Consider the following 14,084-nt stretch of genomic DNA (forward strand, 5'->3'; position numbering starts at 1 on the left):
CCCCAGTTCCCAAAGGCCCCTCACCCCGTGGAGCCGGTGGACGCCTCCTGCCCCACCCCTCCCCTGCACCAACCACCCCGAGCTTCCCCCAAACCCCGACGCGCCACGGTCCCACCACAGCCCCCACCGGGCTGCCACTTCTCCCTCCCCTGGGCGGCAGGGGAAGCAGTCCTTCCGGAAGGTGGGGTCTGGAGGTGGGCGTCCCAGGAAGCTCCTGAGGGCCCGCCAGCCCCCCCGTGGTGGGGTTTCGGTTTGGGGGTGGGGGGGAGATGCTTGTGCGCGTTCTCAGGGTCGGATGCTGGCGCCCTCGGGGCTCCCCTCGCCCCTTTGTGTCCCTCGCCCCTCCTGGCCCCCTCTCCCACCTCCGTGCTGTCCTGCACGGCCCCCTCTGAAGTCCCCGCTCTCTCCAGCCCCACGGGACTCCTCCCCGTGCTCCTTCGGTTGGACTGGCTGTCCCTCCCCTCCCTCCGCTGGGCTTCCTGCTTGGCTGGGCCCTCGACCCCAGTCTGTGGCCCACCCGGACCCTGCCCTGATCGGCCCTGTAGGTTCAGAAGGGCCGCGGAGGAGCCCTGAGCTCCCCTTTCGGGGAGTCGGGGGTTCCCTGGCTCCCGAAGAGGGGCTGGAGGTCCAGGGGCTCACCCCCGCGCCGGCTGGGCAGCCTCAGTGGGGTTGGTATTTCCTGCCACCTCCCACGCCTTCCCAGGCTGCCTGGCAGAGACCAGAAAGGAGTTGGTGGGGGTTCCCCGGCTTCCTGCTGGGGGTTCCGGGGCTGGGGGGGGGCAGGAGCGTCCTGGTGGGCATTCTGGAGGGAGCCCGTGCAGTTCAGGACTGTTGGCGGGGAATGTCCCTTCCCTCTCTCAGAGGGACCTCAGGGTCCACCTGGTTGGCCACTCCTGAGTGGTGGCTGTAGTTTCTGCTTGCATACAGCTACGACGGGGAGCTCACTACCTCGAGGAGCAGCCTGTGCCCTTGTCAGTTACCATGAGAACATTATTTTTTTAAAAAAATTTTATTTATTTATTTATTTATTATTTATGGCTGTGTTGGGTCTTCGTTTCTGTGCGAGGGCTTTCTCTAGTTGTGGCAAGCGGGGGCCACTCTTCATCGTGGTGCGCGGGCCTCTCACTATCGCAGCCTCTTTTGTTGCGGAGCACAGGCTCCAGACGCGCAGGCTCAGTAGTTGTGGCTCACGGGTCTAGTCGCGCCGCGGCATGTGGGATCTTCCCAGACCAGGGCTCGAACCCGTGTCCCCTGCATTGGCAGGCAGATTCCCAACCACTGCGCCACCAGGGAAGCGCCATTCTTTATTTTAACTTCACTAAATGTAGCTTTTCACGCCCACATACTCTGGGGGCCCAGGGGATTGCTGCTCTCCTGCTCTGGGCGCTGAGCATTCCAGGGCATTCCATCTCTGCTCCGTGGCTTCCCTATCTGGCCTCCAGGTATTTGCATTTTAGAGTCAGTTTTATGGCCTGAAACGCTTTTTGTGCCAAGGGAGAGATCTGTCCATCACCTCTTCCACGCAAGCCTTCCTGAACTGAATCTGGCAGCTCTTTGAAGTCCCTTTGCCTGTGTTGGGGCTGCCGGGATGTCCCCCTGCCTGGACGGGGGCCTGTCTCTTTTTGGAGGTCCCTGTGAGCTCCCGGGCCCTGGCCTCCTTCCCCGGAGTCCTGAGTCTCACGGATTGCTGCTGGTCCCCAGGGGCATGGAGGGTGTAAGCAGTGTGAGGTGCTGGGTTCAGGCCTGGCGAGGCCCGGGTTCTTGGCGGGGGAGAGAGTCGGCAGTTGGGTTTTGCCCCTCCCTCCGAGGCCCCGTGCGCCTCCTTGGGTGGGGAGAGCTGGGTGTCAGCAGCTCCCAGGGTGGGGTCTGGGCCTGAGCCTGGTGTCCTGCAGCCCAGGATCAGATATGCGTGTGGTGACCGCTGGTGACAAGTCCCCTGCGAGTCCAAAGTATGACTTCAAGAATAGCGCCTTATCACAGCTACTCTTTATCAGTGGGTGGGGACAGATAGTGGCCCGGAAAAGGCAGAGCCTGTGTGCACGTGGAGGGCAGGGCGGGGCCTCTCTGCAAGCGGAGGGTGGGGGGGGTGGTGTTTAGGCATTTTTCCCTTTTCCTCCTAACGTTCCCTTCCTGGCCAGACTCCAGAAGACTCCAGAAAATACCCCCTGCCCACTGTCACCCAGGCTCCGGGAAAGTGTCTGCTGTGGATGTCCTGTGTCAACAGGAAGGGCCCAGAGTGGGGGCCTGGGGGCAGCGGGGGTCGCTGAGGTGGGTCTTGGCCGGGTGGCCCCTCCCAGGGGCTCATTGTCCCCGGTTTGTAGCAGTTGCTGTACACGTGACCCTGGGGTGCAGAGGATGGGGGCTGGGCCCCTTGCAATGCAACCAGGCCCCAATGCAACCAGGCCGCGACCTTTGCATTTGGGAGACGGGCCACACGCAGAGAGGCTGGAGGCTGGTGCCCCTTCCCCTGGCCTCCCCCTTTTTCCCGGAGGCCCCCCACCCCCTTGGACCCGGCTCCTCCTGTCTTGCCCAGTTTCCCTGCATCTCATTGTTGCCCTCCTCACGGTTCCCAGACTTGAGTGGCTGCAGAAGCTTTGGGGTGCAGCCTGGTAGCTATCAGTCTAAGGAGCCACTTCCCTCCCTCCTTCCTTCCGGCCAAAGCTTTCTCTTGCCTCTCCCACCCCTTCCTGCCAGGGAGCAGCAAACAAACAAATAAGCAAGCAGCTCAGGCCCCGTAGGCCCAGCGTGGACCTGGGGAGCCTCTTCTGCAGCTGTGTGAACGGAAAGCCCGGCTCCCCCCACCCCACAGGTGTGGCCGGCCCGCAGCAGAGGCCCCGACGGGCTCTGGGCCCCCTGGCGCTCCCGGCTGCACTCTGCCCCGTAAGGAGAGCAGCCCCCGAGAAGTCCCCCACCCCGTCCTCTCCTCTAATTCAGAGCCCCCCAATCCACCCAAGATTTCCGGGCAGCAGGTGGAGGTGAGGAAGCTGTGAGAATCCCGGCGTGCTATCTCCCTCTTGGCCCCAGACCCCCATCTCGTTCCCAGAGGCTGGGGAGAAAAGTGGGCTGCTCCCCTAGGGTGGCCAGGCCCTCAGGCTTCTGGACGCACTGCTGGGGTTGGGACCCCTGTCCGATCGCGAGCCCCAGCAGTTGCCCCCTGTGCTCTCTGGTGGAGGTGTGTGCAAAACGGATGTTGTAATGTCCATCCTGCTTTCCTTGCCTTCCCCGCCTGAAGTCGGAGGCGTGCTTCTCGGGACTGCGGAAAGGGGAGGGGCCGGCGCTAGCCTGCATCCTGCAGAGTGGGCTTGGACAGGGACCAGCTGACTCAGGGTTCCTCATGCAGGGGTGGTCGAGGGCCAGGTGAAATGGGCATTCCAGCTGTCCCAGGAGCCTGGTAGAAAGAACAGTGGCTGCTCGGCCCACGCACAGCTGCAGGTTTTGGGGCGTGTGCCTGGGTAACTTTTGCACCTTCCCTGTGCCCGTTTCCTTGTCTGTCACAGGTGGGTGGACAGGGTCGCAAGCATTCAGTGAGGTCAAGGATGTGCAGCCAGACCTTGGGGGTGCAGGAAGCTTAATGACTCATAGGGCTGGTTTGCAGTACCCATCTCTGCCAATAGGTGCCGCCATCTGGTTCTAGAATTTTAAGCTCTTATTTTCAAGTTCAGTGAAATGGTTTATTCCCAGTTCTGTGAATGGTGACGGTTTCAGACAGATCAGATGAGGCCCTTTTGCTGGTGCAGTGGCAGGCAGGCCCCCACTCCCTGGCTGGGAATTCCAGGCCCCCTTCCTGTACCCCTCCTCCCTCAGAGGGCAAGCAAGGGAGGAGGTGCCCAGCAGGCTGGGGGCTACAGGATGGAAATGGGTAAGTGCTCCCAGAGAAGGGGGTCCCCAGGGTTGGCAGAGCCTCCCATGTTCCTGCGGGGACCACCCCACCCCACGGGCTGGCCACCGCCCAGCACCTCCATGGACAAGTTCACAAGGCCCTGGAGGAAGCTCGGCTCTGGCCGGAGTCGGGTCTACCCGGCCCTGACTGTTGGTAGTGGTGTCCTGCAGCCTGTCCCCGAGACTCAGTTTGTACCGGTGACCAAAGTGGGTGAGAGGACTCGGGGGCGATGCACAAACAAGGCTTCTTCCTGCTCCAAGCCTGGCGCTCAAGGAATGCTCAGGGCACGGCCGCTCCGAGGTTCAGGCAAGCGAAGTCCTCCTGCGGCTATTGGGTGGTGCGAGCAGGGCATGTCCCACGACCTGGGGGTACGTGGACAGGGGCCGCCCGATCACACCCGTGGCCCGCTCGACCTCTCAGAAGCATGTGTGATCACTGCAGGCCTGGTGGGAAGGGCCCGAGAGACCATTTTGCAGATGGGAAGGCTGAGGCCCACCGAGGTGGCATGGCTTGCTCAGGACACCCTGCCAGAGGCCGGACTGGACTAGCTGTGGCCTGCAGCTCTGACTCATGCTGCCTTGTTTGGGCCTCTCTGTGTTCCCCATGGTCTGCTCAGGCCCTAGGGCAGTGGATTCACCCCCTGAGAGCCTCCTTCCTGGGGAAGCTTCTTGTTGAGCCCTCAGGGTAGGGAGGGGAGACCCAATTAGTGCCTGGTGGGGCTTTGAAATCCCTGGCATGAATAGCTGGTGTGTGGGAGGTCCCGGCCTCTCACCGTCGCAGCCTCTGTGGGTTGCCCGTCTGCAGGCTTGGTGCACACCTGGGCCCCCTCCACCAGGCCTGCCTGGAAGCTCCCCTGCCCCGGGCCGCACGCCACCAGGCCTGGGCACACAGGAAGCTGTACTCTTCGGGGCCCCATGCGGTAGAGGGGCCTGGGGGCCTGTTGTCTTGGCCACCGCTGCTGGGGTACCTGAGCAGGCCCAGGCTGTGTGCTGGGCCCACCCTGCCGTGGGCAGCTGTAAGAACACAGGGCCTCAATTCCCCGTCTGTAAAATGGGTTAATAGGACCGCCGTGTACCTCCTGACTCCGTGCGTTCATCTACGCTGAGGACGTGCACTGTTTCTGCTACCTAGTGGGTGTTCCGAAAATGTCAGCCTTCGTTATTTTTATTATGCCCGGACTTTCACCTTGACCCTCTAAGTAGATGGGCAGAGGGGCTGGCAACTCCTGGCCACCAGGCATTCCAGGTGGACAGGCCTGGGGTGCTGAGGGTTCCAGGGTCAGCCATCTGGCCTCCCTGCCCAGATAGGCAGCTGAGAGCAGCTGTCAGCCTGCTTTTCCTGCATCTGCCTTGGGCCCGGCCTGAACCTTAAAGTTGGGCCAGGTGGGGCTGGTGCCTTGGAGGGGAGCTCTGGGCATGCCTGGCCTGGCCTCGTGTTGCTGGGGAGCCGTAGGATTGCAGTGGGGGTCCCTTGCCATTCCACGGCCTGGTGTGGCCGCTGTGGCCTGAGGGGTAGCAGGCCGGTCGGTGTGGATTCCTGACTGGCCTCCTGTGGCTTCTTGTCTTACAGACTTCTCCACCCAGGTGAACTCCTCTTCCCTCAACTCCCCCACGGGGCGCGGCTCCATGGCCGCCCCCTCGCTGCACCCCTCCCTGGGGCCCGGCATCGGCTCCTCGCTCAGCTCCCCGGGACAGCTGCACTCGCCCATCAGCACCCTGAGCTCCCCCATCAACGGCATGGGCCCGCCCTTCTCGGTCATCAGCTCCCCCATGGGCCCCCACTCCATGTCCGTGCCCACCACACCCACCCTGGGCTTCGGCACCGGCAGCCCCCAGGTAAGTGCGGGGGCGGGGCCTGGACCAGAGGGGCGGGGCCTGGCTTTACCTGCATAGTCCTGTGGACCCTGGGAGGCAGGTGCTGTCACTTCTACCTTTCATCTCTGGAAACAGTGTCCGAGAGGCGGCCTTCGCCTGGGTTTGAGCTCAGGTCTGGCCGAGTCCTGGGCCTGTGGCCCTCGGGGGTCAGCAACCAAGCTTCCTCACTGGCCCTCTGTCCCAGCGAGGCCCCCTCCAGTGCGGGGGGGACCTGCCCCTAGGACTCGGAGCTCTGTAGGGTGGGGACTCCTAGGTCCTCAGGCTGAAGCCGCCTCCCTGGAGCCCCTTTGTCCCCTGGTCTGCCCTTCTTGTGCCCAGGCCTGGACCCTACCCCACACGGGGTGTCTCAGTGCTCCCTGCCCGGACCCCCAGGCTCGGGCAGACGCTGCCTCCTCGGGGGTGCCAGGCCTGAGTCCCACCGTGGCTTCAGCTCATCTGCCGGGCTTGGTGGTCTCTGTGGTCGTGTCTGCCCAGTTGCTCCTCTGAACAGCCTGGCTTTCGGGGTTGTGTCCAGATCAGGAAGCTGCTGGCACCTGGAGGGCCTGACTCGGCCACTTCTTGCCGTGGGGACCCCCGAGGCCTGGCCCGCCCTCCCCTGGGCGCGTCTTGTCTGAACCCCTGCAGAGCTGTCCTGAGTGCCCAGGACCCCTGCTTCTCCTCTCCTCTCCTGGCTCTGGTGGTTTCCTGGTGGATTTCTCGCTCGACGCCTGGGAGACCTGCTGAATCCCAGGAGTCCTCCCTCTTTCTGGGGCTCAAACTGTCCTTTCGGACATCGGTGGGGCCCCCTTTGCTCTGAGCGTCGTTCAAGTCCGGGTCCAGCTGTCATCCCCGTGGAGGGAGGCCCCCGTAGAGCAGGGCCGCGTGGGGGAAGCTCTGGGAGCTGTTTCCCCGGGGTCGCAGGACAGCAGCCAGAGAGGGACTCGGGCGCAGGCTCCACGGCCCAGAGCCGCACAGCTAGTTGTGTCAGCGTGTCCTGTGGGCTCCCTGCTGCCCGTGGAGCCCCGCCGCCTGCAGGACAGCCCTCCCCCGCTCCGTCGGCTGGGCCTCTCCAGAGCTGGTCTTGGTGGAGCATCTTGCTGGCTCTTCCAGGGCCACCTCATCAGCCCCTTTGTGCCTGGAGGACGGGTGCAGAGGAGCTCGGGCCTCGGGTGGCCCTTCATGTCACCTGGCCTTCCAGAAGCAGGCAGAAGGCCGGAGGTGTTGGCGCGGGGGTCTTGGCTGCCTTCCTGGGCCTGGCCGCGCTCTTGTGAGCACGCAGCCGCCACACCCTGACGACGCTGCTCAGCGGGAGGGCACAGGAGGGCTGGGCCTGCGCCCTGTCCCCTGGGAACCAGGACAGAGGCGGCACCTGCCTGCTCCCAGGGCCCCGTGAGGCTCCTTGCTGGCCCCCGGGCCCGGTGCCTGCCCTGCACGCCCCGCGGGCACGCGTACGGCAGGAGCCTGGGTGTGGAGTCTGGAGCGAGGGCTGTGCAGGGGCAGGGCCCGAGGGTGGCAGTGATGTGCCCCCAACCTTGGGGGAGCCTGGTGCCCCTTGGCACTGGTAGCCTGTCCGGGGGCAAGGGTGGGCGGTGCTGGGGAGTGGCGGTTTGGGCCCACATCCATCCTGTTCTCTGTTGTTCTCTGCACACAGCCAGGTTCCTGGCACACGGTGGGTGCTTATTGAATGCAGGTTGCTTGTGAGCGAGGGGCCGCAGGTCCCTTGAGGCTGGTGAGGGGATGAGGGCAGGAGTGGGGCTTAGGAGGGGGTGAGGGTGGGGAGCAAACCCCATGTGTCCCAGACGTTCACGACTGCCCTTCTGGTCAGCTGTCCGCCTGTTCCTCCGTAGGTCGGTCAGGCCGCAGTTCGTTTAGCCGTGGTCTGAGCCCCGTGCTCGGCCTCTGGCCACCGTTCCTGGGGAGGCCTCAGTCCCCCCGACCCCTGCCTCCACCCCTGTCCCGGGCTCTGAGTTCAGCTTCTAGGCTTCAGCAGTTTGCCTTGGAAACTTGGGGTTCCCCAGATTCATGGAAGTGTGGGTGGAGTTCGAGGGGGACATGCCCCCACCCCCTGCCTCAAAACCACAACCGCGAAGTCATAGGGCCGGAACCAGTGAGGCTTTCTGACTTCTGCTGTTGTCAGGGAGGGCCTCCTCCTCGACCCCGCCCTGCAGGGAAATGGAAACGGTGGGGTGGGGGGGGGTGGGTCTGGGCAGGACCAGGCCGGACCTCAGCTACTGTTGCCGAGCTGCCCCGCCTCTCTCCCCTGGTTCGGGGGCTCCATCGGCCCAGGGCCCAGGGCGCATTCCCCACCACGTCCCGGAGCCCGCCCACAGGGCCTGGCACGTGTGGGCACCTCAGTCTCCTGGCCTCACCAGCCTGGCGAGCCTTCCTGGAGCAGGACCTGCATGGTCCCTGCCTGTCCTCGCTGTGGGCACCACGGCTGGGTGGCCTCTGTGATGGGGCGTCCGGCAGGCCACGTGTGCTGCATAGGGTTTGCCCCCTGCCTTGATGGGCAGACGGAGGTAAGCAGGGCCAAGGGCCTGCCACCCCGTTCTGACCGTGGGTGATGGGCCTTACCAGCGTGGGCTGGGAAGGAAGGGCACGGTGGGCATGGAAGAGAGGGGCAGCGAGGGGCGGGGAGGAGACCTGGGGGGCCCTGATGGAGCCGGGCGGTTATTTCAGTAAGTCCCGTAGGCTCCGCGGGAACTGAAATACGTGCCAAGGATATGAAAGGGGAAATGGGACGGGGCCCCCATCCTGGGCACGCCACGGAGCCTTCGGCCTCCAGAAGGGGCTGTTGGTGCCCCGGGTCTCCTAGGACACGGGACGGAGTGCAGGAGGGGAGCCATCCCCCATAGGTGGGGGGCCTTTGAGCCCACGGTGGGTGGGTGTGTGTGCCTGGCAGAACAAGGCACCCCGCGCTCTGTCCTGGGAGCTGTGAACCAGTCCAAGGCCCGCCAGCCTGGGGCTAGGGAGGGAGAAGAGCGACCCCTGTCCCCCCTCAGCCTTGCCATGGCGGCCGTGCCAGGACCCACCAGCTGAGGCAGAGAAGGGAAGTGGCGGCCCCAGGCCTGGGGTGAGGATGGGGCTACAACTACAACCAGCCTACATCTTCACACACGTGCAGGGTCTCCTAGGGCCCCCCAGAGCCTCTGGGCTGACTGCTGTGCCCACGGAAGGAAGCCTGAGCCCGGGAGGGCAGGGATGCCCTCAGCGTGTGGCCTGGGAGCCAGCTTGGCCATGACACTGACCGTGACTGACGGCTCCATCCATCCTGCCTGCAGCTGCTTCCCTGGTGCTGCGGCCTGCCTGTTTCCTTAGGGCAGGCGCCAGTCCCGAGGGCCTGCACGTGGGGGCCTGGGAGAGAGGACAGGTGGCCCCTACCCACCCGGCATGGTTTGGGCAACCACAGAAAGAGGAAACGCCCGAGTTCCTCTCCTCGGTGCCGCCTAGCGGATCCAGAGCTGCGTGGAGTCGCGGCCGGGCTCCCACAGCCCGAGAGAGGCCTCGTGCCCGCCTCCAGCCTGCGCCTGGTGCCCCCACGCACTCAGTGGCCCCTCGAGACCTGCCCTCGGCCCCTGCTGCTGACCCTCCACTCGCGGCCGCACGGATTTCCTGCCCTTTTCCCAACAGTCCTTTGGTTTCCCCACCTCCAGACGTCTGCTCCGGGGGTTGGGGGGGCCCTCTGCCCCCTCTGCCTGGGACGCCGCCTTCCATTGTCCGCGTCCCAGCTGGCCTGGCGGCGGCCCCCGGAAGCCCGAATGCTAATGCAGGGGCTGCTGCGCCCCAGGCTGGCTTCATGAGCTCTGCTGTTGGCGCTGCCCGTGAATCGCTTCGTTATCCTAATGGCAGCCCTGGAATGGAGGCACTCACGTTTTCTCCAGTTTTTACGCGAGGAGCGTCAGGCCCAGAGCGATTAGATAATTTCCCTACAGTCACACAGGGAATAGAGGAGGCAGAATCCCGCGATAAGCTGTGGCCGTTCCCCCTACTACCGTGGGCGAGCTCTGCGGGCTGGGCGGGGCGTGTTCCTCGAGGCCTCGGGCGCCTGGCTGGATGCTCAGTGGATGGTCTGGTGGATGGGATCGCCGAGCGGCTCTGGGCCGGCCCGTCCCCTGGGGCCCCGGTTGTCCCTTCTGCAGTGTGCAGGGAGCCCCTCAGCGCTTGTGGCTCCCAGGGGCCTGAGCTCACACCTGCTCAGCCACTTAGCACCCGTGGGCTCTCTGCTGGTCCCCTGACCTCCCTGAGCCTCCGCGTCCACTCTGGAAAGGGGAGGGCAGCTCTCCCTGCTCACTAGGGGCTTTCCACGTGGCAAATCCCGTGCACAGTGGTCCTTAGCAAACAGTCGGCGCCCCTGCTTAGTTGAGGCTCATCTGGGAGATGCTCCTGAAGCCTGCAGATCCTGCGGGGGCGGTCGGAGGTGTTGGGTGCGCGTTCTTGGGTGCAGTGGGGTCCTCTGGACGCCCTCTCGCCCCACCTCCTGCATCTTGACAGCCCCAGGTGGCCGGGGCTGGCCGCCCGGCCTCCTTGCAGCCCCCCCCCCCCAAGTCCCTTGGGGATAAGTGACCTGACAGAAGCACAGCCCACCTGAGAGAAGAATCCAGACCTGTCCAGGGCTGGAAGAGTCCCTGCAGGTGCTGGGGCTGGTGTGAAACAGCCTTTGGGATGGTTTGTGCTTTGAGCACCCAGCTCTTCCCGTCCCATGAGAAAGGGGGCTGGGGGCCACGGGGAAGGAAGGGGGTGAGTGAGGTTCCCTTGTGCAGGAGGGGCCCAGCCTGGGGCTACCAGGGGGCAGCGTGGCAGCTGCTGTCCCTCCAGAGACATCGTAGGACCCGACTTCCGCCTTTGTCAGGGGTTTGCAGAAGTCGGGGTGCTGGGGGGCCACCCAGCTGGCGTCCTGGCGCCTGTGGGGACCGGCTGGTGCGCAGGATGCGGCAGGAAGCACCTCGGGGCCCTTGGCGCTGATGGGAAAGCTGGGGTGGGCGCAGCGGAACCAAAACTGCTGTGTCACTGCAGCCGCGGCAGCTGTTGCCAGGGTGACTGGTGAGTTTCCCACGCTTCTTCCTGGAGCAGCGTCAGGATGGCGGGAGGGATGGAGGGTGTGTGTGTGTGTGTAAGGGATGCTGTCTCCTCCCTCTCTCCTCGGGTCACACGATCCAAGACCCCCTACCCTGCCCGCCGAGGCCGGGGCAGTGGGGCCTGCCGGTGGCCCCTGGCTCTCCTCCCTCCTTGCTGGGACCAGGCTTCAGTGCCCGTCTATGGGTTGGGAGTCCCCGAAGCGCCTGCCTCACCAGAGGGTCCCAGCGCTCTCGCTGTCCTGTCGGGCGAGCGCCCAGGAATGGCAGGCAGTTCTTATTTAGGTGGGCGAGGGGCAGAGGGTGTGAGCAGGGGCCTTGCGGGTCCTCCTTTGAGCCTGGGGTCCTGCGGGAGGGTCGGGCCCTGAGGGCAGGAAGACCTCCTCCGGCCTGGCTGAGTAAGTGGTGCCAGGCATCCCGCCGGCGCTCAGCGGGGCTGGGCCTGGCCGCTCCACGTGGCTTGGGGTGGGCAAGGCCCCTCTCTGAGCCTCAGTTTCTCTCTCTGTGAAGGGGGTGTGTGGCAGCACCTTCCTGGCCCAGCAGCAGGTGCCTAGCAGCAGCCTGCCAGGGCTGACCCCGGCTCCCCCCCTCCCCCAGCTCAACTCGCCCATGAACCCCGTCAGCAGCAGCGAGGACATCAAGCCCCCGCTGGGCCTCAACGGTGTCCTCAAAGTCCCGGCCCACCCCTCAGGGAACATGGCGTCCTTCACCAAGCACATCTGTGCTATCTGCGGGGACCGCTCCTCAGGTAAGCCACGGAGGGCGCAGTGGGACGGCAGGGCTCCCGGCCAGCAAGGGGCTGCCCGGAGCTCCGAGCCGCTCACCCGGGACCTTCTAGCGTTTCCGCGTCCGGGAGATGGTAAGCGGCAGGGTGGCCTTGAGGCTTCCAGAGACGAGGCAGCTGTAGTGGTGACGATGGCATGGGGGCAGCAGGGCTGTGCCCCTCTCTGGGCCGTGCCCTGGGTGAAGGGCTCCTCGCATCCCACTCCTGAGCCCGGCAGCCCCGGGGGCAGGACGGCCGACCTCCTCGGGCCGCCAGCTCAGACGCGGAGACGGCGAGGACCCCGGGGTCCAGGTCTTCGGCGGGGCCGGGACGCAGCCCTGCCGCGCTCCCAGGCTGGCTCCCGTACCCCAGCGGGACGAGCCCCTCCTGCCAGTTGGCCGCAGGATGCTCACGGCCGCCCTGCCTGCAGGCAAGCACTACGGGGTGTACAGCTGCGAGGGCTGCAAGGGCTTCTTCAAGCGGACGGTGCGCAAGGACCTGACCTACACCTGCCGGGACAACAAGGACTGCCTGATTGACAAGCGGCAGCGGAACCGGTGCCAGTACTGCCGCTACCAGAAGTGCCTGGCCATGGGCATGAAGCGCGAAGGTAGGTGGTGCTGGCCCTCTCCCTTCTCGGAGCGCAGGGTGTGGCTCTGGACTTGGCAGTTTTGCGGAGCTCCTTTGCATACCTCTGATGACGGGGTGCTCACTCCCTACAGAGGCGGCTGCTGCTCTGTTGGCAGCACATCCCTGGGGGCCGTGAGCTCACTTACCAGATCTTTCCTGAGTGCCCGCTGTGTGCTAGGCTCTGGGATTACGGAAGAGACACTCTCGGTCCTTCCTGCTGGCGGCTCCCAGCCCCGTTGGGGACAGACATTGATCAGAGCCTCTTCAAGGTCGTAGTGGGCCCGGCCGAGTGCCTGGGCTCCGGGAGAGGCAGAGGCAGAAGCACGGCGAGAGCCAAGGCTGGAGGGGGGAGATGCGGGTGCTGAATGAATGAGCCCGGGAAAGCGTGCATGCGGGTCCTTGGAGCCTTGTTCCCCCTGCTCGGTAGGGGACGGTCGAGGAGACCCGGGGCGGGGGCAGCACTGATTCAGGGGTGGGGGCAGGGAGCTCTGGAGACCGTCAGGACGTTCCCCAGCCTGCTGGACGCCGGCTCGTCCTGGGCTGTGCTTCTTCCTACGGACCTGGCCGGGGTGCCTTGCGACCCCAGGTCCTCCTAGTAGAGGGACTCGGGCTGCAGGTCTCTCAGCCTTGGGTTGTGACAACATTTATTAGGGGCAGGTGGGGGCGTGTAGCATGGAAGGCCGCTCCCCTGAGGTCGCTGAAATCGTCAAGCTGTCCAGCCAGACCTGGGCCCGAGCCCAGGGTGGCTCCTCGTAGCCCCTTGCCGTCCGTGGGCCTCGGTTTCCCCAGCGCAGGTTTGCTGGCTCCTGCGTTCTGGGTGACTTCTCTCAGGTTTGGTCTGCGTGCCTGCTGGAGTGTCCCGTGCCTGAGGCCTCGTGGCTTTAGGAGGTGCCGTGTGGGGCCCCTTCTCCGCCGTGGCTGGTCCCGTGGTCCGCGCGTGGCTTGTGTTTGCCCACCTCCTTCCCACCGGCTCCTGTCGGGGTCTCGGGCTGGCGTCTCACCACCGAGGACCGTCCTCTCGTGGGGACTGCAGTTTTCATCTCCTTTCATTTATTCACCTCTTCAGCCCCACTTGTTCTTGCTGAGAAACCGAAACCTCAGCTGGGCCGCGTGGTCCTGCAGGATTTGCTCCTTGAGGCCGTGAGGCCGCCTGTGCAGTGCAGTGATGTGATGGGGGCTCGGTGGTAGCCGCTGGTGAGGGGCGGGGTGCCTCCTGGGCTTCAGCGTGAGCGAGGGGCCGGCCTGGGCTCCGGGCCCTCCTGAGCAGGGCGCGTGTTCCATAGAGACCTTGGCCCACCCTTCTCTGTCTGGGTGGAGAAGCTGAGGCCCAAAGGGTCCAGGGCTTGTCCAAGATCACACGTCGGGCTGGAACCTGGGCCTCTGGCTTCCAGTGCAGATCTTATTCCTTTAGGGCAGCAAGAGGGCAGAGGAAGCAGGTGCCTGGCTGGGGGAGGCCTGTGTCCCAGCCCTGGTTCCTCTGGCCACCCTTTGTAGTCAGGGTGGGCTTCCTGGAGGTGGTGAGTGCAGCGTGGTTCCTGAAGGATGGAAACTTGGGCGGGGGGCAAGCGTGTGGTGGGCAGCAGATCAGTCCGCATCCAGATGTGGAGCCTGGCCAGAGGGCCAGGTGCCAGTGTGCTGAGGGGAGGTGGGGCCCTGACATGCAGCTCACGGCTCGGGGCTCCCTTGTGGGCACCACAGTATAGAGTGAGATCACTCGCTTGCTGAGCTTACCACCCCCGGTGCCTGATACCATGCCAGGCGCTGGGCACATAGCAGCGAGCCGTGGGCATCCATCCATTGAAAGTGACCGTCAGACAGCCAGGCGGGGCCCCCCAGGTGTGATCAGTGCTGCCTTGGGGGAAGCCCAGGGGACTGTGGGAGCCCAG

At 65.1% G+C, this 14,084-nt stretch overlaps 1 protein-coding gene across 6 annotated transcripts in view; it reads left to right on the forward strand.

Annotated features, from left to right (window-relative positions):
* The window catches only part of RXRA (retinoid X receptor alpha), a 101,203-nt gene that overhangs the window by 65,544 nt on the left and 21,575 nt on the right, over positions 1-14,084 (forward strand). For all 6 annotated transcript variants that reach the window (XM_082470113.1, XM_082470114.1, XM_082470117.1 and 3 more), the window contains exons 2-4: positions 5,450-5,715; positions 11,403-11,553; positions 11,999-12,178. In XM_082470113.1, the coding sequence (XP_082326239.1) occupies positions 5,450-5,715; positions 11,403-11,553; positions 11,999-12,178 (597 nt within the window). The remainder of the gene's footprint in view (positions 1-5,449; positions 5,716-11,402; positions 11,554-11,998; positions 12,179-14,084) is intronic.

The sequence above is a fragment of the Balaenoptera physalus genome (genome assembly GCF_965194825.1).
Source record: "Balaenoptera physalus genome assembly, chromosome: 7".
Taxonomy (NCBI): Eukaryota; Metazoa; Chordata; class Mammalia; order Artiodactyla; family Balaenopteridae; genus Balaenoptera; species Balaenoptera physalus.